This window comes from Acytostelium subglobosum, assembly GCF_000787575.1.
Source record: "Acytostelium subglobosum LB1 DNA, scaffold: scaffold11, whole genome shotgun sequence".
Taxonomy (NCBI): domain Eukaryota; phylum Evosea; class Eumycetozoa; order Acytosteliales; family Acytosteliaceae; genus Acytostelium; species Acytostelium subglobosum.
Window position 1 is genome coordinate 693,204 of NW_012236522.1, and position 21,879 is coordinate 715,082.

At 43.6% G+C, this 21,879-nt stretch overlaps 12 protein-coding genes across 12 annotated transcripts; 7 read left to right on the forward strand and 5 right to left on the reverse strand.

Moving 5' to 3' along the window:
• Positions 1 to 104: 104 nt before the first annotated feature.
• On the forward strand, positions 105 to 1,104 carry SAMD00019534_061490 (hypothetical protein; the record flags this gene model as incomplete). The annotated part of the gene is made up of 3 exons (XM_012898747.1): positions 105 to 552; positions 621 to 916; positions 1,000 to 1,104. 3 exons carry the CDS (start codon positions 105 to 107, stop codon positions 1,102 to 1,104), a joined length of 849 nt encoding a protein of 282 aa, XP_012754201.1.
• Positions 1,105 to 1,537: 433 nt separating this feature from the next.
• On the forward strand, positions 1,538 to 3,525 carry SAMD00019534_061500 (hypothetical protein; the record flags this gene model as incomplete). Its single annotated transcript, XM_012898748.1, has 4 exons — positions 1,538 to 2,008; positions 2,243 to 2,536; positions 2,617 to 3,036; positions 3,109 to 3,525. Coding segments are annotated over 4 exons (1,602 nt in total), but the record flags the coding sequence as incomplete, so codon positions are not given.
• Positions 3,526 to 3,949: 424 nt separating this feature from the next.
• SAMD00019534_061510 (hypothetical protein) lies at positions 3,950 to 4,155 on the reverse strand (the record flags this gene model as incomplete). Its single annotated transcript, XM_012898749.1, has 2 exons — positions 3,950 to 4,023; positions 4,068 to 4,155. 2 exons carry the CDS (start codon positions 4,153 to 4,155, stop codon positions 3,950 to 3,952), a joined length of 162 nt encoding a protein of 53 aa, XP_012754203.1.
• A 1,260-nt stretch (positions 4,156 to 5,415) lies between these two features.
• Positions 5,416 to 7,628, forward strand: SAMD00019534_061520 (hypothetical protein; the record flags this gene model as incomplete). The annotated part of the gene is made up of 2 exons (XM_012898750.1): positions 5,416 to 6,910; positions 6,979 to 7,628. The coding sequence occupies 2 exons, from the start codon at positions 5,416 to 5,418 to the stop codon at positions 7,626 to 7,628; spliced, it is 2,145 nt and encodes a 714-aa protein (XP_012754204.1).
• Positions 7,629 to 7,807: 179 nt separating this feature from the next.
• SAMD00019534_061530 (hypothetical protein) lies at positions 7,808 to 8,884 on the reverse strand (the record flags this gene model as incomplete). The annotated part of the gene is made up of 3 exons (XM_012898751.1): positions 7,808 to 7,870; positions 7,953 to 8,108; positions 8,195 to 8,884. Coding segments are annotated over 3 exons (909 nt in total), but the record flags the coding sequence as incomplete, so codon positions are not given.
• Positions 8,885 to 9,210: 326 nt separating this feature from the next.
• On the reverse strand, positions 9,211 to 11,161 carry SAMD00019534_061540 (hypothetical protein; the record flags this gene model as incomplete). Its single annotated transcript, XM_012898752.1, has 2 exons — positions 9,211 to 10,753; positions 10,821 to 11,161. The coding sequence occupies 2 exons, from the start codon at positions 11,159 to 11,161 to the stop codon at positions 9,211 to 9,213; spliced, it is 1,884 nt and encodes a 627-aa protein (XP_012754206.1).
• A 600-nt stretch (positions 11,162 to 11,761) lies between these two features.
• On the forward strand, positions 11,762 to 12,276 carry SAMD00019534_061550 (hypothetical protein; the record flags this gene model as incomplete). The annotated part of the gene is made up of 2 exons (XM_012898753.1): positions 11,762 to 12,085; positions 12,241 to 12,276. Coding segments are annotated over 2 exons (360 nt in total), but the record flags the coding sequence as incomplete, so codon positions are not given.
• A 629-nt stretch (positions 12,277 to 12,905) lies between these two features.
• Positions 12,906 to 15,005, forward strand: SAMD00019534_061560 (hypothetical protein; the record flags this gene model as incomplete). The annotated part of the gene is made up of 3 exons (XM_012898754.1): positions 12,906 to 13,021; positions 13,096 to 13,267; positions 13,362 to 15,005. Coding segments are annotated over 3 exons (1,932 nt in total), but the record flags the coding sequence as incomplete, so codon positions are not given.
• A 213-nt stretch (positions 15,006 to 15,218) lies between these two features.
• SAMD00019534_061570 (hypothetical protein) lies at positions 15,219 to 16,073 on the reverse strand (the record flags this gene model as incomplete). Its single annotated transcript, XM_012898755.1, has 4 exons — positions 15,219 to 15,461; positions 15,524 to 15,661; positions 15,734 to 15,946; positions 16,017 to 16,073. 4 exons carry the CDS (start codon positions 16,071 to 16,073, stop codon positions 15,219 to 15,221), a joined length of 651 nt encoding a protein of 216 aa, XP_012754209.1.
• A 101-nt stretch (positions 16,074 to 16,174) lies between these two features.
• Positions 16,175 to 16,999, reverse strand: SAMD00019534_061580 (hypothetical protein; the record flags this gene model as incomplete). Its single annotated transcript, XM_012898756.1, has 1 exon — positions 16,175 to 16,999. The coding sequence occupies one exon, from the start codon at positions 16,997 to 16,999 to the stop codon at positions 16,175 to 16,177; it is 825 nt and encodes a 274-aa protein (XP_012754210.1).
• A 421-nt stretch (positions 17,000 to 17,420) lies between these two features.
• Positions 17,421 to 18,551, forward strand: SAMD00019534_061590 (hypothetical protein; the record flags this gene model as incomplete). The annotated part of the gene is made up of 3 exons (XM_012898757.1): positions 17,421 to 17,577; positions 17,660 to 17,787; positions 17,865 to 18,551. The coding sequence occupies 3 exons, from the start codon at positions 17,421 to 17,423 to the stop codon at positions 18,549 to 18,551; spliced, it is 972 nt and encodes a 323-aa protein (XP_012754211.1).
• Positions 18,552 to 19,314: 763 nt separating this feature from the next.
• Positions 19,315 to 21,730, forward strand: SAMD00019534_061600 (hypothetical protein; the record flags this gene model as incomplete). Its single annotated transcript, XM_012898758.1, has 5 exons — positions 19,315 to 20,378; positions 20,471 to 20,566; positions 20,631 to 21,045; positions 21,127 to 21,467; positions 21,532 to 21,730. The coding sequence occupies 5 exons, from the start codon at positions 19,315 to 19,317 to the stop codon at positions 21,728 to 21,730; spliced, it is 2,115 nt and encodes a 704-aa protein (XP_012754212.1).
• Positions 21,731 to 21,879: the final 149 nt, after the last annotated feature.

The following is a 21,879-nucleotide window of genomic DNA, read 5'->3' on the forward strand; positions in this document are numbered from 1 at the left end:
AACATACAAATAATACTTGTAATAATAATAATAATAATACTTAAGTAATATTAATATTAATCAATTAAACAATAACGAACAAAAACAAAGAACAAATATTAATAATGATACAGAACGAAGAGAATAAACCATCGTTCTTACCGACAAAGGATGTGGAGGACTTTAGAAATTATGAGAATAGTCATCTACAGGATACAGTGTCAAGAGCTTATAAGAATAGTCATACGCTGCAGACTTTTGAGTATGCCTCTGAGAAGTTGGCACATTACAAGGCATTGTCATCTGGTGTCCAAATGTCGATATGGGAGGCGGCCGAACTATTGAATACGATCGTCGATGAGTCGGACCCCGACTCGGACATACCACAAATCAATCATCTAATGCAGACGGCTGAGGCCATACGCAAGGTGTACCCCGGTGAGAAGTACGACTGGTTCCATCTCACCGGCTTCATCCACGACCTCGGCAAGATCCTACTCACCGACAAGTTCCAAAACCAACCACAATGGGCTGTAGTCGGTGATACATTCCCTCTTGGTTGTAGATTCGATGGTATGTTTGATTCATCCACCCGGTGGAATAATTCCACTATAATGTACTGACTCAATCAATCAATTTAGAGAGCAATATATTCTATGAATACTTTAAGGATAATCCAGATAATGATAATCCAAAGTATAATACAGAGTGTGGAGTATATGAACGTAATTGTGGATTGGAGAATGTTGTTATGAGTTGGGGTCATGATGAATACTTGTATCAAGTATGCCTTGGAAACAAAGCAACGTTGCCAGAGGAGGCATTATACATCATCCGATTCCACTCATTCTATCCATGGCATAAACAAGGCCAGTACAAACATATTACCAACGCCAAAGATGAGTCCATGTTAAAATGGGTCAAAGACTTTAACATGGTAAGTACTTCCTCCATCACTCAATCATTCAATCAATACTTCAATCCACTCACTCGTTCAATCAATCAATCAATCAACTTTAGTTTGACCTATACTCCAAGGATGCTGAGCCAGTCGATGTTGAGAAACTTCGTCCATACTATCAATCCTTGATCAAGAAGTATTTCCCAGAGACACTGAGTTGGTAAAGTGAGTGTTCCATAATCCAACGACTAAGCAGTATCAGAAGATCTCTGGGGAAAGTAGTTGGCCATGGTACCCTCTGCCTCAACAATAAGCACACAAACAACACAACAATAGTGTCGTATTCATTCATCACTCCATCCATCCATCCAGCCACTCCATCAATCAAACACAACCAACCAATCAATCAATCAATCAATCAACTTCACCAAAAAGTTAATAAAAGTGAGACAATCTTCATTTTTGGCGCCACACTTTCATTTGCTCATTCAATCAATCATTGAACCCTGAAGGGGCGTACAGATACTACAACTACATCTACAACATAGATACATGTAGCAGCATTAGCAGCAGCAACGGCAACGGCGGCGGTAGCAGTGCATCAATAATACAATCAATCAATCAATCATACAATCAATCAATCAAACAACTTTATCAAACATACAATCATATCAAATCAATATAATGAGTATAACAAGTGACGAAGTCAACTTATTGGTATATAAATACTTGCAAGAGTCTGGATATAATCATGCAGCATTCGCATTCTTTAATGAGAGTAATGTGGCAAGATCTAGTATTGCTCAACTGGCAGAGGAGCTACCTCATGGCAAGTTGGTCACATACCTTCAGAAAGGATTACAATACACACAGGTCGAGACACATTTGATGGACGATGGCTCAGAGTCACAATGCACAGAGTCTTTCTCTCTAGTATTACAACATGTCTGTAGTAAAGTGCTGGTGGTGCCAGCCTCAAAGAAGGAGAGAGAGAGAGAGAATGACAAACATAAAGAGCGAGAGAAGGATAGAGATAAAGATAGAGATAGAGACAGACACAAGAACAAGGACAAGGTACAAGAGAAGAACAAGAGCAAGGACAATGATGTAAAGATGAGGGATAGCAGTATGTATCTCATTGCGCGTGAGTGTGTGAGTGAGAAGGCGTGGACCTGGCTGGGCATGCCCAGGTTGGACTCTTCGCGCTCATCTCAAGATTGATTGACTGACTAATACATCACATCACATCCAGAGAAGGACAAGGACAAGGACAAAGAGAGATCTAAAGACAAGGACAAGGACAGAGACAAGGACAAGGAGAAGGAGAGGACAAAGACAAAGGAGAGAAATGACATGGACATTGACAAAGATAAAGACAAGGACAAGGAGAAGGAGAAGGAGAAAGAGAATGATAAGAAAGAGATATCGAATGATCAAGTGATTATATTGGAGGGACATAAGAATGAAGTGTTCATTTGTGAATGGAATCCAAAGATGTTGTTACTGGCCTCTGGAAGTGGTGATAGTACCGCTCGCATTTGGGATCTCTCCAATGTCACTCGCTCATCCGGAGCACTCGTACCATCAATCGTTTTGGATCATCAATGCATGACAGACTCTGAGAAAGCCATCGATGTCACCACCTTGGATTGGAATGTAAGGGATCAATCCCCTGGATCATTGATCGATCACTCACATCCATGACTGACCCTTTCCTCTCAAACCATCCAAACTAGGTCAATGGAGCAATGTTGGCAACTGGATCATATGATGGGATTGCGAGAGTTTGGTCAAACAAGGGAGAGCTGTTACATAGACTGACACAGCATAGAGCTCCCATCTTTACACTGCGGTGGAATCAACGCGGTGATTACTTGCTCAGTGGTTCTGTGGACAAGACTTCGATCGTTTGGGATATGACAACAGGTGAGATGTTGCAGCAGTTTGAATTCCATCAGGCGCCCACCTTGGACATTGATTGGCGTAACAATCATCAATTTGCATCGTGCTCCACTGATCAGACCATACACGTGTGCGAGCTTGGCAAGACCACACCAATCAAGACATTCCTTGGCCATCAAGATGAGATCAACGCCATCAAATGGGATCCATCCGGGCGCCTATTGGCATCATGTTCCGACGACTACACTGCCAAGGTATGTACACTCATTCAATCAATCAATCAATCAATCACACATGGTCGCGCTAACATCCAATCAACCAATTAGATATGGAACATGAACAGTGATACCTTTGTCCAGGACCTTAAGAAACATACTCAAGGTATATATACGATCAAGTGGAGTCCAACAGGACCGGGATCAGCCAATCCCAACAAGTCATTGTTGTTGGCCAGTGCATCATTTGACAACACGGTCAAGTTATGGGATGTGGAGACAAGCACTTGTGTGTTGGACTTGGACAAGCATTCAGACCCCGTGTACTCTGTGGCATTCAGTCCGAATGGAGAGTATCTGGCCAGTGGATCATTCGACAAGTGTCTGTACATCTGGTCGATCAAGGATGGAAGCGTTGTCAAGACGTACAAAGGAAATGGAGGAATCTTCGACATCAGCTGGAATCCAAGTGGCGACAGACTCTCTGCTTGTTTCTCCGACAGTACCGTTTGTGTCATCGATGTAAAGTTGTAGCTGTAGTTATATGTAGTGTGGCGCGCACCTGCCTGGCACTGTCACCTACAACACAATCACTACACAGATGTTGTGGAGTGATTGATCTCCATCAATCAGCCAATGGCCATCATCCCCCCAGCCTTGGTCTACTCCTTGGTATAGGATAGCACACGACTTACTGTTGGCTCATTCAACATGCATGGGTTGATCAAACTATCAATCCATCCCATCCCCATCCCATATTCTATTTATGGACCAACCAAGAAGAGGTTTAGAGACTGGACGTTGTTGGTGGAATCCACATCCCGCACAATAGGTGGAGGGATGGATGCCGTCTACCTTGCCCGTCCAGATTGGAGTCGACCAATCGTTCCCAAGTGATCAAACACCTACATATCGAATCAAACAACAATGGCAACAACGCCCTCTCTCTCTCTCAGTTGGAGATGCCCGCCAGAAGTGCTCTGGTTGATATTGGACGGACTATTACTTCTGCTATCTGCTTGTTTACTTTATAGTGCGAATGGTGAGTGAGTTAGTAGCGACCTACCTACCATGTATCGATAGATATAAATGCTTCACATCACAGAGGGCGGCAACTGCTTTGGCCAGCTTAGCTCTATCTGTGTACATCCACAACATTATTGTTATCAATGACAATGGAATGAATGAATGAATGAGTGAATGAATGGGCGGGCACTTCCATGGTGGAGTGAATAAAGGCTCGTGACCACGGCCACTGCCATGACCATGAGGATCATTAGTTGATACCACTCGCATGCTACTTACTCTAACTCATTAACATTCACACACATATCAGTACCCCATCACTCTAACTGCTATTATCGCCAACACACTTGTGATCAAACACACACACAAACATAAACACACAAGTTCATCATCAGGTGCTCACTACCACACACATTCACCTGACTGATCGTTTGTTCCTTCCTGATGTATGGATGTTGCTTTCGCCGTCTCTCCTTTTAAGATCACAAACATATAATTATTGTTATGTGTTTCGTTAGGTGTGCTCACTCATTAACACTGACTGACTGAATCACAGTGATGCGCGCGGTCGCTCCTCTCGCGCTCCTCTATTGTCAAACTCCACAAGTTAACCAACCTCTTCAATTAAAATTTTAAAAGAGAGAGAGAGCAGTGGCGATAGTACCAACAGACGCAACACATCAGCACGTGGAATGGAATGGATGATCAATCATGTGTAGCAGAGCAGAGTTGTAGTGAGTAGAGGACCATCACACAAACCTTAATCACACAATCTCATGATCACAACAACAGCAACAACAACAAACGCAACACACAGACAGACATGGATTGATGGTGGCCAACTCCTTCATGGTGTATGGTATCCAACAGAGAAAGAACAGTGGATGGATATGGGCAGGTTGGCCCATTGATGGCTGGGTGGTCATGTTCCAAGGGCACCCCAACCTACCTAATTTCCACCGTACACTTACACTTCTCTCTCTCTCTCTCACTTGTTGTTGCATTCCAATCACTCCACTTCCACTCATCTCATCTCTACTCTCAACTACTATAGTTGGTTTTTGGTTTAATATTATTTGCAACTCTTGGATCTTAGAATAGGACTAAAGACTACTCGTTTGTCCAAGTAAATTAATTAAACAACAACAATAACAATAATAATATCTATCCACACTTAACCCAAGGACATCCACATCAGACAACCATACTCAATCAATCAGCATCCAGCCAACAACCCTTGATCTCTCCACAGGTTAATTCCTCTCCTCAGCTTTCCAAATAATTCATCCAACCAACTAGATTGATCAATCCAAGTCTCCAACTCCTCTCACCTCCACCACCATCCTGGAACTCCGCCCTTTGGGAGCCATGGAGCCACTCAACCAAAATGGGATGATACCATCATATCCCAATCATCCTCATCACCAACTTAGCCATCATCATCAACAACAGCATCATCAACAGCATCAATCCCAACAACAGCAGCAGCAACAACAACAACAACATGGTCATTCACTCAAGGACTTATTCCTAACCAAGTCCAACGGCTCCCTGCCCCCACCCCCGCCCTCCCCTTCGCAACACACCGCCAACTCGATTACTAGTCTATTGTCCGACGACTACCCGCCACCCAGTTATACACCTTCGATGCGTAACCAAGCACTCTCGCCTCCATCACACCATCTCTCACAACTGATAATCAATAGCAACAACAACAACCATGGTCCACACAATGACCAACAACCACATTCACTCCGAGATCGATCGTCTTATCCCAATATACTATCGCCAGAGATTCCATCATTGATGTCTCCACTGTCATCGTCGTCGTCCACCACCTCCTCGATCTTCTCCACACCACAATACCTGTCGACCAACACCACTCCCAACTTCAGCTCGACCGACAGCTCGAAGCATTTCATTGGCCAGTCATCATCAAACTCATTCCAACTCAACAACAACAATAACAACAATAATAACAACAACAATGCACTGTGTAAGCCCATGACACCATCATCATCAAATGGCTTGAGCAAGAGCGCTATACTACCACATCACGGCGGCGGACAATACCATCACCAGCAACAACATCACCACCAACAACATCCACACCAGCAACACCAACATCACCATCACAAGAGCATGTCACCGCCACCATCCGAATACCTGTCCATTCACGAGGAGCAATTCTCGTCGCCCACAACTGAATCGCCTGCCACTTCTCCAGACATGTTCAGTGTTAACCCCCTCTCGAGAAGTTGTCCCTCCACGCCCCTGGTCAAGGGCGCCTCCAAGTTGTCCCCACCAATGACACCACAGATTGGAAGCAGTGTGGCCATATCAGTACCATCTGGCGGCAAGTCCGAGCCACGGTGCCAACTGACATACTGCAAGATGTGTCGGGAGGGCAGCCCACCTATTCTGATCAAGAACCCGACATGGGCCATCATCATGCGGGTTGTCTTCTACTCACTCAAGGCCAACCAACCGAGCAAGGAGTTCTTCAATCTCAAGACCGAGGTGTACGGTTTCATGATGTCACATTGGGAGCGACTGTGTATCAACCGGAAACGATCGGACAACTGGAAGAAGCAAATCCAGGACATGTTGAGCCACAGCAAGGACCTGTTCGAGTCTGGCATGGAACACTTCCGTCAGAATGGCTTCTGGAAACTGAAACAAAGTGATGATCCATGGGCCATGCAAAAGAAGAAGGTAGTACGCAAGAGCTCCATCAGTCAGCCCCCTGGCACTTTGCTCCCTGGTATCTCTGGCGCAGGCTCTGGCACCGGTGCTGGTGCTGGTTCAGGCTCTGGAGGCAATTCCAGTGCGAGTGGAGAGAAGAGGAAGCGCTCCAAAGATGATGAAGATGACAAGTTTAAAAAGAGTAAGTGATTGATCATAATATGGAACAACCAATTACTAACATATTTGGACCATTCCATTCATTTCCAGATGGCCAGAACTACCAGAAGGAGAAGGAGAAGCTCATTGAGGAGCTTAACGAGCTAAAGATGCAATTGAAGAACGTAAAGTTGAGCGTTGAGGGCTTTAAGAGTGACATGGAGAAGGGTATCGTCAAGAACTTCATGAGCGGAGACTTATCAGAGGATCTGCGCGAGTCTATGAGTGATATGTTGTCCACGCCACTCCAAAGAAAGATACTGCTCAAAGATACGTTCATCAATGAGATCCAAGCACTGGAGGACAATGTAAAGCAAAGTACCCAGCAGCAGCGTGGTGTGCAGGCCAATACCACGACTACCACCAACAACCATCAATACAACAACCAACAGCATCAGTTGCTACAGAGCCAGACCCAGAACAAGTCACTGTCACTGGTGACACCCACCCGATCCCCTCCATCATTGTCGGGATCGCTGTCCAATGTATCATTCCTCTCCTCAACGTCATCGTCCAACAACTCTGCTTTGCTACCAACTCCACCGCCACCATCCTCAATGTCCACAGGAAGTGGCAATGGCGGCGGTAACTCGACGACCACCACTCCAAACGTAGTGTCCCAGCAACAAATGGAGCTAAACAACATCAACAACAACAACAACAACAATAGTCGCATGTCAATCAACAGTATCCTCCATTGAAGCTAGATAGGCTATAGATGGATGGGTGAGGGTTTAATGACTGGGACGCCCGCGCTCAGTCACTGAGCGGGACACACCAAAGGTCGCAAGCTGGCGCCTTCTCCTTGTCATTGTGTGTGACATAAAGACCGCGGTCTGGATATCCATATCCAGTCTGCAGACAGACAGACTCACTCTCAACGTCTCTTGCCATTGATGTAGTTTAGCAACATGTTTGCTGTCAGCGCAGCCGACTCGCCAATCTGTGTGCATGTGTACGTGTGCGTGTGCATGTCTCGTTAGCAATAAAGATCCCTTTGAGCTTGCCCATCACCATGTACATACATCTCTATTGAACTTTAGCAGTGAGACCATGTCGTCTACACGGTCGTCCACAAAGCGCCATGTGTCCTTGTGCTCTGGCGATGTGTCATTGAGCATGTACAGCTCGGATGAGGTGTACAACGCGGCCAGCAAGCCTCTCTTGGTGTACCATTCAAACTAAAAGTGATTGATTGATTGATGACAGGTCAGTTGTCGTCCTCTCGTCCCCATCCTCCGTCTCATAAGCTGGACGGATAACTTACATCGGTCGAACGGTCGTCTACAAGGTGCCATATCTCATCGACGAGTGAGGCCATGGATGGAGCACTGGTTGTGAGGTTGGAGGGATGTGCAAGGAGTTGCATGGCCTCAGCCCATCGGTTGAGGTAGGGTGTGATCATGGACAGACGGACCTTGATCACCATCTTGACGCGCTCGCGCTGTGTGAGGGTGGCAAGCACGTCACCAGACAACTTCTCCTTGAGCTGTTTGTTGCACCTGTTGACAAAGTGGAATGCCAGATCGTAGCCTCCATTCTCAAACAGACCGTGCATCGTTGGTGCATAGCCAAGGTCTGTACATGCTTTAGCGATTGCAGCTTCGGACCAACCATACAGTGGCACGTATTGCATCGCACGATCCAAAACAACCTGTCTAAGATCCTGAGGTTGTTCTTCAGTCTTTTGTTGCTCTGATGTTGTTGATGATGATGTGTTGTTGGTATTGTTCGAGGAGTCTGATGAACCTGATGATGATGAAGACACAGAGTAGTGTCTCAGAGTATATGGTTTGATTGATGATGACGATGATGCAATGCCAGTGAGAGATGATGGTCCAACTTTCTTGAATGTTGTTGTTGTTGAGCTGATTCTCTGTGAGCCTGACAAGTATCTCATCATAAGTGATGATGAACTATTGCTCTTGCAACATTGTCTTAATGTTGTAGATATCATCCTTATATGTATGTATGTATATGTATGTTATATGTTTGATTGATTGATTGATTGAATGAAGGTCGAGTCTGACTTTGAACCAAAACGACTGTCGCGACAGTGGGTGGTGGCGAGGTGTGGAAACAAGGAAACACGGAAACACGGAATGCTTGTGTCAAAGAGTTGGATCTTTGCACTCACTCAAACAATCAATCAATCATTGAATAGGAGAGTCCTTTTTATTATTACATTGGATTCGATTGTGGATAGGGATTGGGATTGGGAGTTGATCAACTCCCTTGGACGACCAGAAAGAGAGAAGAAGGAGAGATGGACGGACGATGGATCTACTGTGCCGACAACTCACCAAGCTTGGCCTGAAGGAGTTCATTCTTACGACACTCGTCTTGGAACTCCTTGGTGTACTTGTGATAGCTTCTCTCCTGTTCGATCAACTGCATGTACTGGTCGGATAGTGTGCCGTACTTGTGCTTCTCGTTTGAACGCTTGCCTTCGGACTTGTCCAACACTGATTGAATGCCATCGATGATGTTGTCCATCGAGTTGATAAACATCTCCTTGTTGTTCTTGGATGACATGGCCACGTTGTACTTGGTCAGAATCGATTGTAGGATGGACAGCTCGTTGTCGAGCAGCGCACGCTTGTCCTCCAACGTGTTGTAGGTCGTGTAGTACTGGCGCGTCTCGGTCAGCTTGGCGTCGCTCTGCTCGGACAACTCGACAAACATGCGCTGGTACTGCAGCAGCTCGGCACGGCTGGGCAGCTCGTCCAGGTAGCGCTGCAGCAGCGAGATGTCTCTGTTCTTCTTGTTGAGCAGCTGCTTCAGCTTCTGCAGCTTGTCAATGTCTGTGGCGAATGCGGCGTCGATCTGCTTCTTCCTGTCGTCGTCCTCGTCGTCGTCATCCTTGAGCAGCTCGTCGATCTTTTGTTTGTACTCGAGCATCTGTCGCTTGCACGAGTCCTTAAACTTGGCCTCCTGCGAGATCAATGTCTCGTTGAGGAGGACAAGGCCACGCAGTGCGCGCAGCATCTTGGTGTTCTCGGGCGTCTCTAGGGCGTCCAGCTTCTGTGTCTCGACGATGATCCTCTCGTTGAAGGCAGCGCGCTTGGCCACCTCGGCCTGCAGCTCCTCCAGACGCTCCTGCAGCTCGCGGTGCTTGGCCAGCACATCCTTGAGTTCCTCGCGACGCTGACCCATCTGCTTCTCGAGTGCCGCCACCTTTTGTCTGTGCAGCTTCTCTCCAAATGCCTTGCCCTGCGTGGCAGGGTCCTCTGTGCCGTCGCCGTAGCGCTCAGCCAAATCGCTGATCTCGTCAGAGGGCAGGTAGTTCTTGAGGATGCCGCCGCTGACCTTGTAGGCGCCATTAATGTCCACGTCCTTCATGCCCTTCATCATCATGTTGATGCGCTTCTCCTCCTCCTCGTGGTTGTCCGAGCCATCTTTGGCCAGCGCAGCCTCGAGCTTTGCGGCATTGGCCGACTTCTCGACAGGCTGAGCACGTGACAGTCTGTGCAGCTTTCCATACTCGAGCAAGGTCTGTTGAGGCGTGGGATGGGCAGATTGGCCGCGACGGAACTTGCGCTGAGGCTTGTAGCGGTCTTCGACCGTGTCGACAAAGGTGCATGAGTGGGCCAGGTTCTCCGAGGTCTCGACGTCGTGTGGTGCCTGATGATCCTTGTTGAACATTGTCTGTGAGTACATCCTCAGCAGATCACCAGTCTCCTCACGAGTCTCAATGACCTTGGCAATCAACCATCTAATAATAGGGAACAAGTTGATATAGTTCAGACCCTGAATCTGTTGTGCCTGCAAAGGGAATGGGCACTTCATCCTATTCAAAGCTTTAATCAACTCTTCAGACAGTGCACTATGTTTGATTGATTGAGTAAGTATGATTGATTGATTGATTGAATGTATGAATATGAACAACATACATCCTTTGACCAATGTTTGAGTTCTCTTGGAAGAAGAGATCACCATCGACATCGACGTTGGAGGCAGTGATGGACCAGGCCATACCACCGACTACCTTGTCGAATGGTGACAGACCTTGGATACGTGCACGGAAGTAACCACCAGTGACCAACAACTCTATGATCTCTTGATACTTCTGCTCGGACTCTGTGTCCTCCATCTGTGACAGCTCACCCTCACGAGCATTAGCAGGCTTTGAAATAGTGGCACGCTTTGTAAAGCTGCTCAAATCCTGTTGTGATGTATTCCTATCGTCATCTGGGAAGAATATCGATTTCTTTTTCTTTAATGTCTCCTCCATATCTGTCTCTATCTCTATATTTATGTATGAATGTATATGTATCTATCACAATAGTGATGTTGATTGATTGTTTGGATGGCTATTCACTGCTTCATTTTTGTTCTCACTTTCAAAAAATCTGATGGGCTGGCAACTTGCAATTTCTTTCAACTATTCAAAAGATTGATGTCTTGGCAAGCCTCTTCTTTGTTCTAAACAAAGACAACAATATTTATCCTTGAAGAATATAACAAGTTCTATTATCCTAAATCAGTCAATCAATCTAATATATATATGGATTTATTCCAATGATCATATTTTGGAACTATTCTTGAAATAAAACCTCCAATTAATCAATCAATCAATCAATCAGTCTATCTATAATAAAGGATCCATTCCTGTAACCCTATCTATCCATCAATTGATCAATATTACTGGTGAGCTTAGATGTAAAAGGATAAAGTGATCACTAATACTTGGGAAGCAAAAATTTCAAAAAACGAAGGATAATCGTGTATGATCGACACAATGCGACTGAATGAGTTGATTGTGAAACTAGGTCACAGAGATAGACGTCATTACTACTACTTAGATCTAAACAGAGAATATATATATATATAAGATATAAAGATGTCATCGATAGCAACAGGAGCTTCAAAGACATTAAGTTCATCATTCCAACAATTGCTGAGGAAGAAGACATTTAGACATATCCCACATGGACTGTTGACACAGTTCCCAGAGTATATTGTAGAGTCACTGCCAGACAATCTGATCAAGGAGTTGCCATCAGTGCCTGCAGGTTTGGTAAAGATCACATTGCACAAGAGTCCATTCCACGGCGATCCCGAGGTGCGTGGCACCATCGCTGCACTGGGTCTGAAGAAGCGTCATAGATCAATCGTTCACAAGAACACTCCACAGATTAGAGGAATGATTCACAGGGTAAGCCAGTCAACATTATTCATACATACATACATACATACGACAGGCAATGACAACAGCAGACAACAGCACATATATTATACCCACGAGTTATTTGTATTTACTCACGCTCAATCATTCATTCATTCATTCGTTTATTCATTCATTCATTGTAGGCAAGAACCCATGTTACCGTTGAGGAAGTACCATTGCAATAAACAAATGACCTCTGATATATATATATATAGCATAACGAACAACCATTACATAGTTGCCTTAAATCATTCAATCATTCAATCATTCATTCAATCAATGATTAACAAAGTATACAAACTAATCGTTTTGTTCAGTTGCAATACGATACATGTTGTCCAACAAAAGAAGATACAACAAAGAGATAAAACAACAAAAACAAATACAAAGTGTTGTTGCCTTCCCTGGGTCTTTCAAGGTAGACCTTGCTCGAACTGCTCTTCGTCATCGCCTCAACACACTTACACCCACGCGCATACACGCTCACTTCCAATTTGAGATGGATGGTTTGATTATGTGAGTCAGTTCAGTCAGTCAACACCACGACTCAGATCGGTGCATAACAGTTCCCCCGATCCTCCAGATGGAGGATTACAACTTCATACATTCATTTGTTCTGTCTCACGTGTTGTTGTGCATCATGATCAACAACAAACGCGTCATTCAATATTACATTACATATTATCAAATACAAACAAAGTAAATACATAACATAATTATTTGTACATACACATACATAACAAATATATATATATATATAAATAAATCGATCGAATACTCAATCAAACACAAATAATATATTATAATAATGGCACCAACTAATCCAGCAGACTTGGTCGACAAGGCCACATCTGAATACTTGATTCAAATGGATTGGACAACATGTCTACAAATATGTGATTCATTAAATAGTCATCCAACAAAGTATGTTCTGTCAGCCAAATGTATAATCCAAGTTGACTAATCTCATTCATTCATTCATTGATTCATTGGAATAGTGCTCGACCAGTTGTTAGGGCAATATTAAGAAGATTCAAGGAGAAGTCAAGAGTGGTAATGTTGGCTTTGGAACTCTCAGAATCATTGGTCCAGAACTGCATATGTACCCATGAGGCATTTGGCGAGTCTACATTCCAAACAGAGTTGGCCAAATTGATCATGAACAAAAAGGTTAGTGCGAGGGGATTGGCGTGGAAGTGTGATTGATAACCTCGCCATCACTTGTTCTAACTCATTCATCATTCATTCAATCAATCATTATTAGACAAAGGATAATGTGAAGGAGAAGGCATTAGAGTTGGTGGAGACTTGGGGATTGGCATTCCAGTACCGCCACGATATTCCAGGCTTCTACGATTCATATTCATTCTTGAGACGCTCTGGACATAGATTCCCTCCAAAGAGACCAGACGCTCCAGTACTCAACTTTAATCGTGATAGAGGTGCACCAACACCTGTCCGAGCACAGGGTTCTCACCCTTCAGCCGCACCAGTGCCCTCGACTCATCAGTCACATCAGTCACACCAGCCGCAACAGCAACATTCACAGCCATCAATGACAGCCGTTCGACAGGATATTGCTTCAATACGTGGCAGTGTATCCATATTCCAAGAGATGGTATCATTCCTGAATGTGGAGGAGGAGGCACCATCCCAGAACTCTCTGCTTCAGGAGTTGCGAACACTTCTCAAAGAGAATCAAACCAAGATTACCGATCTCATTACGAATGGAACGGCATCAGAGAATGAGTTGGAGTCTTTGCTACTGCTCAACGATGAGTTGGTCAAGGCGTTGGGCGACTATGACAATGCATGCCTCAGACGAAAGCAGTTCGAGGACAATGGATTCAAGCCATTGCCATTGCCAGAGAAGAAGGCCGTCCCCTCATCCAATGGTAATGGGCTGAACGATATTGACTTTTCGTCGCCGACAGTAGTCTACGGTCAACAGCCAGTGATGTATAATCCTCAACAACAACAACAACAGCAGTATCCACCACAGTACCAGCAACAACAACAACCACAAATGCAATACCAACAACAACCACAGCAACAACAACAACCTGTTCTGCTCAACAAACCACCTCCTCCACAAACATACAATCCATTCCTATCACCTTTGGTTGGACAACAATCACAACCTCAACCTCAACAACAACTGCATCAGCAGCAGCAACCACAGCAGCCACAGCAGCAGCAGCAGCAGTCAAACAATGCTTTTGACGAGTTCGATCTGTTCATTGCGAATAGGAGTCAACAACAGCCACAGCAACAGGCCCAGCCTCAGCCTCAGACTCAGTCACAACAACTCCAACTAATGCCAGCCCCAACATTCCAACCATCAACAGCATCCAATCCATTTGTACATCAGCAGCAGCAGCAGCAACAGAGTCAACAGCAGAACTCACCATTCATCCCACCACCTGCCACGAGTAAATCCACACCTCTGCAACCACAGACTGCCGTCGCCAACAAGCCAGCGGCAGCACCAATGCCTCCACCCTTCAACAATCCATTCTCCTCACCATACTTTAACAATCCAGTCACACAGCCAATACAGCCAATCAACAATGTCAATGTGAATTCCAATCCCTTTGGCGGCCAACCATTCCAGCCACAAATGCAACCAATCAATAACTTCCAACAACAACAAGGATATCCAACGACAGTCAACAACATGGGAATGCATGTTCAACAACCCCAGCAACAGTATGGCGGCGTTCAATTCCCAGCACTGCACCAACAGCAACAGCAACCAATGCAGTTCCAAAACAATCCATTTGGAGGCGGACCTTCAGGTCCAATGATGTCCAAGCCAATGTCCATGCCAGGCAACAACATTAACATCAACAACAATGGCAACAACAACATGATGTCCAAGAATAACCCGAACCAAGCATCATTGATCTAGATCAGATTGAACGATTGATTGATCGAGCGATGTATGAATGAACATCACCCTTGGAAGCAAGAGGAGAAACATGGAGCTATCCATTCTCTCCAATCTTGTTATCTTTGTTGTACATATAGTATAGCATAGTATATATAAATATAAAGTCGGCGGACTGACTGACTGACTGGCGTGCCATGTCGACGAACATCAACCAATCAATCAATCAATCTATATCTCCTTGAACTTGTTCTTCCATTTCTTCAAGGATGATGAGGACAACTCTCGTTTGGTGATCTGTTGTGATTGTCGCTTCAGACCACTCTTCATCATCTGGAATGAGAGATATTCCTCTTGGACAATTGGACGACATTCATTTCTCTTCTGATTGATCGACTTCATAGAGAACTTTCCACATCGTCTAAATGCATAGTCAATGAGCACATCGGCATCATACATAATTGATGGTATTTTCTGGATTGGATCGGGTGAGTATGATTGAGTGATTGATTGATTGAATGAGAGTGAGAGCATACCTTTACCAGGTTATACAGAGTGTTATATTCTTTACAGGATAGCAACTTCTCTTCGTTGACTTTGAACAATGCTATTCCAATTCTAAACAATACCTTGGATCCTTCACTAAAGAATACATCCCATATTCTAAATGTTGTCTTTGATTGATCGAGTGAATTAGTGAGTATGAATGATGATTGATTGATTGAGTGATTGGTGGATGGACATACTTCGGTCGGTGTGGCAGTGGCTAATATACAGAGGAACCATTGTGTCATGACTAATGGTAGAGTCAAACCAATCTGAAGGAAATGCTTATGTAGTCGTGGCAGCTTCTTGGCCAAAAGGTCTCCAAACACGAATCTAACGTCCACCGAAAGATCCATCATTGTAGTTGTGAAATATTCAGTTGGTAATATATCCTCAATAATCGATACCAGTGTCTAAATCAATATGTTTGAGTGATTGAATTAGTGAATGAGTGATGGAGTAATTGGTCGCGAAAAGACATACCCAATATGCTTCGTGCTCACTCATGTGGAGCAGAAGGTATCCAGCAATAAAGTTCATACATTGACAATATCCGACCTTGGCTGGAGGATGAGGACGGGAGAGGAGAGGGAAGGGAAGGGAGGGTGGGAGGAATGATTCCAGGGTGTTAGGATGAATGATCAATCAATGAATGTAGTCCAGATGGGATACGAACGATTCCTCCATGAATATGCGGTCAAGACATTGGTCAGCTGATCGAGATGCTCCTTTGTGTTGAGATATTGATGATCGGGAAATGTTCGATCAATGTCCAGTGCAATCTGTTTGGTGGCAACTGATGTCTTGCCGCGATATGCCTCCAATATATTGTAGTATTCATCTGGATTGCGCTTTAGACGAAGATAGGCACCACTACATCGCATCCATACTGTTGAGCGGAACTCTGCGGGGACACCCTTGCGTATCATTGCCTTTAGTGGCTTGGGCGCACATGCCAGACGATAAGTAGTGTTGACCGATGACATTGGAGGTAGATTGAGTGAGAGTGTTTGGAATGATCCAGGATTCGTCTCGATATATGCCATCCATGCAATCTTGCGTTGTTTCTCATGTAGCAACACTTTGTCCTTATAAATAAGATGTGTCTGTATCAAGTCAGGTTCGACCATGAATCCATAGTTATCATACAAAGCAGGTGTACTAATCTGTAATGATGATATGAATATATCTGCTTTCTGATCGATAAGTTCATCATCATCTTCATCATCTTCTTCATCATGATCATCACTGTCAATGTGCCTTCTCTCCTCTTCACTATTCACAACATCACTGTGTCCATCAATGTTGTTGTTGACCTTGTTGTCGCTGTTGGGGACATCAAGGTCAATGCTGTCCAGGTCATCTGTATTATTACTATTATCATCATCATCTTGATCATCGTTCAATTGAATTGTGGTTGAAGTCGTCGTTGTTGTCGTTGTGGTCGTGGACGTAGTTGGTGTCATTGGTATTTCAATCTTTAAACTATCATTATTTATATAATCATTACTATTAATTTTGACAGACATGATATTTGTCTGTCTTGTGTATATATCTCTTATCTATATATAAATGGTGTGTATTTGTGATTATGAATGACCATTGGACAAACAACCTTATGTCCAAAGTCATAAATCTGAAACACATCTCTCAGACTTGTGAGAGAAAACCAATCAAACAGAGCAGCAAAGCAAAAATTTGAAAGTTTGGTCGTCACGTCAACATTGATGGGGTTTCATCATCATTCCCGCTTTCATTCATTCATTCTTCAGCCCACTCACTTTTAAACAAACAAACCCTTGCCCTTACCCTTACCCTCACACGCATTAATTAATCACTTTCAAACAATCAATCAATCTGTCGGTCTCATAATATTGAACATCAATAATGTCTTCACGTTTAGATCCTTTGAATCGATCAAGACATCAACAAGCTTTACAGAATGCTGTATCTACAAAGAAGCAACCACTCAAAGGACCTGTTACTAAATGGGAGAGGAAGTGGGTAACTGTAGCTCACTTGAAGTTATATAAATGGATACCATGTATGTTCTTGTTCACGCTTCTCATATCATGTGTGATTCACATGTATCTCTAACATTCATCATCATCATCATGATCATCAAGTGAAACCAAAGAAGCCTAATCAATCACAGTCTGGTGCGAATAAAGGATTAAAGGATGGAATGACCAACAAGACAAACACTGAGCCTGCTACAACATCGATAAGAATGACAAGATCAAAGACTAGTGCTGTATGTACTCAATCATTCATTCAATCAGTCAATCAATCAATCAAACACATTGCTAACCTATGTATGAATGAATGAAGAGAGGAGGTGAACAGTCATTGGCCGATGCAGAGATGGAGATGATGATGTTGAGTAATCTGCCAAAGACAAGGAGTAACGTTAGAAGGATTGATAACTTGCAAAAGAAGTTGTTGGCAGAGAGTCCGGGTTCAAAGCCAGAGGATGTAGTAGAGAGTAGTAGTACATCGACAACGAGTACAACATCGACGACAACGACAACTACAACAGCGTCCAATGAGGAGAAGCCAGCACTCAGGAAGAAGATCATCATTCAAAAGAGTGTCATCTCTGGTGCAAACAGTGCGGCGGGCGGCTCACCATTGTCCATCGGCACAGGCATCAACAGCAACAACAGTGGCGGCAACATCATCAATAACAATGGTAGCAACATCAACAATAGCAGTGCACTGTCAGAGGATGGTGGACTGGGCAGCGATGGAAAGGCATTGCAAAAGCCAATGCAGCAGATGCCTTTGAATGGTGCCGGCGCTGGTGTGGTCATCAACGATGACGACGACGATGATGATGACAGCAAGATGGATGATGACGATGATGACGACGATGACAAGGCAGACTCTGTACTCCGAGGTGCTGTCGACGATGACGACGACGACGATGAGAGCGAGGAGGAAATGTCAAGAAAAGCAACCGACAGTCAAATGGAAGATGACGACGATGATGACGATGATGAAGATGGTGCATTCTAAAAGAAAGTCAAGTGACTTCATTCATTCATTCATTCATTCATTCATCAACAACAACACAAACATAATATATTATGATATATATAACATGTATAAATAAACAATCAACATTTGATTGTTATCGTATTACCCATCTTGAATAGGTTGTTCATATAGTATTGATTGGAAGGTCAGGACCTTGACCAGTCCAACAATCACCTTCGTGTTCGTGAGTGTGCATGCACAGTTGATGTTTGTTCCTCTCACTTGCTTGAATCATGAAAGACCAAAAATCAACTGTGCACTCTCCATCTTTGTGTGAGAATGCATGGCTCAAAATGAATGAGATGAATTAAGTCACGTGATCAACCATCTCGTTTCATTTCTACTAGCAATCAAACAAACATACACTTAACATATATATATATCTAGATAAAGAGAGATAGAGAAGGAAGAAAGAAGAGTTAGTTATATATATAAGTTGTTATTCAATAAATCCGATATATATACATATCTAAAGTTTAAACAATCAATCAAATTTAATATATTTATTACTACTACTAGTGAAGGTTTAGAAGGAGGAAGTTAAGATAGGTCCCTGGCACTGCCACTGTCATTCATATTCACACTTGGAGGTCATCATCATCTTTGTTGCTGCTGTTTATATATATATATATTGTGTATCTCATTGATCAATCAATCAATACCAATACGGGTGGACGAACGAACGAACGAACGAACGAACAAACATATAATTGAATAGATTGCTTTACTTTTGCCATTAGGTATGTATGCGAATAACATTGGCAACAACACTGGAGGCAATCAGATGATGTCAAGCATGGTGTCACCACAATCACAACAGTCAACAAGTCAGTACTGGTTGCCCAACAATTCAAATACTACTGCTACCAATACCAATGGTCAACAACAACAACAACAAGTATACGATCAACAATATTATAATCAATACTATTCTCAAATGTATCAGCAACCTCAAGGTCAACAAGGTCAACAAGGTCAACAACAAGTTCAAGGTCAGCAACAAGTTCAAGGTCAACAAGGTCAACAACAGAATAACAACAACACTTATACAGCAGAGCAATATCAATATTGGTATCAACAACAACAGTATTATCAACAACAACAGCAATATAATCAACAACAGCCACAACAACAAGTTCAACAACAAGGTCAACAACAACAAGTTCAACCACAACAACAACTCCAACAACAGACACCAACTCAACCAATAAGTTTCTCGATGAAGCCATCACCATCAAGCTCAACTATTGTGCCTCCACCAGTCTACGTACCAAAATCCAAAAAGGCAACTACAGACATGTCCTCCCCAGCCGCCACAGTCAACTCCTCACCAGTCAATCAACAACAAGTGATGATGCAAAACATGCAGTACTATCAATATCAACAGAACTCACTCCAACAGCCTACCCAAGGTCTGGGTCAGGGTCAGCAGACCATGTCAACAACAACAACAAACAGTTGGGGCAATCACAACAATGCTGGAGTTGGAGCTGGCGCGCAACAGATGACAATGGCACAACATATTCAACAATACCAGCAGCCAGCTCAGACGGTACCAGCACAGCCTACTGCGCCATTGACAAAGAAGCAACAGGCATTCCAAGCGAAACAAAAGAAGTTGTTGGAGGATGACAAGACCAAGTTGTTCAAGGAGAGCCTCAATCGATTTGTGAACAGGGCATTGGAGAAATGTTTGCCATCAGACCTGGACGAGATGCAGGTCAAGGTCAAACAAGTGATCAACGAAGCCAAGAAGAGGCCAGACTTTAACTCAATCAATTGGGATAATGAGCCAACCATTGTAATGTAAGTTTGGATTGATTGATTGATGGAGTGTGAGTGAGTGAGTGAGCGAGTTGATTGACTGTGACTGACCCATCAACAACAATGAATAACAGGGAGAAGCAATCCATTTGGAAACAGGATGTTGTACCATTGGTGTCACCAACAAAGAAGATGAAGTTAACAAAGGCTGATAAGAAGAGGAAACATCTGTAAGTACTTGGTGGATGTACATTTGATTGATCGATCATATTACTAACATGCCTGGTGTTTTAGCGAGTTCCAAGATACAGAGAATAATATGAATAAGAGAGCACAGAGGTTTGGTACTGGCTCATCATCATCATCGACATCATCAACATCGTCATCAATGTATTCATCATCTGGTGTACAAGTTTATACGGACAGTGGCGAACTTAACTGGGATAGTATGACGATCAAGGGTACATCGAATGATTTGGAGAAGCCTTATCTGAGGCTGACGTCGGCACCCGATCCCTCAACAGTACGTCCCGAGCCAGTACTTAGAAAGACACTGGATCATCTGAAACGACATTGGAAGATTAAGGAGGACTACTCCTACACATGCGAGCAATTCAGATCAATGAGACAAGACTTGCGTGTCCAGAACATCAAGAACCAGTTCACAGTTGATGTCTACGAGACTCATGCTCGTCTGGCACTTGAGAATGTATGTTGCATTGGCACGGCGTGGAGTGGACTTTGATTGAATGACTAACATGAACGATCAATCAATCAATCAATCTTGTAGGGAGACATTGGACAATTTAATCAATGCCAGACACAACTGTTTGAGCTGTATGAGATACCAGGTATCAAGGGAAGCGTAGCAGAGTTCTTTGCTTATAGGATATTGTATTGTATTTATCAGAACAATAGTACGGACATGACAAAGACATTCTCAGAGATCACAAAGGAGTTGGCCATGCAAGAATGTGTCAAACATGCCCTCAGGCTAAGGACTGCATTCTTTGACAACAACTACGTTCGATTCTTCAGTCTATGTAAGCAGTCCCTAAACATGGAGAACTACATCCTCGACAAGATCATACCAAGGATAAGAATAACTGGATTACAAACATTGTTCAAGGCGTATGTATATGTATACATCAATGGATTGGAAGATGGACAATTAACTAACATTCATCACTTGTAGGTTCCGTCCAACGATACTCACTGAGCAGGTAACACTGTTGGGATTCTCAAGTGATAAGGAGGCTAGAGAGTACTTGGAGAAGAATCAATTCAAGTTTGCCGATAAGTCAAAGACAGAGTTGGACACAAAGATCAATCAACCTATTGCCGCCAAGTTGGAACCACCAGTGATCACTGCGATAACCAATGACAAGTTCTAAATATTTGATTGATTGACGACATGGACACATGATGATTGGTATGACGACGTACCAAATTAAATTGATTGATTGATTGACGACAACAATTGTGGAATGAGCCATCCCAAGAGTGATTGTTTGATTGAATTGATGATGACTGGACATAGCCA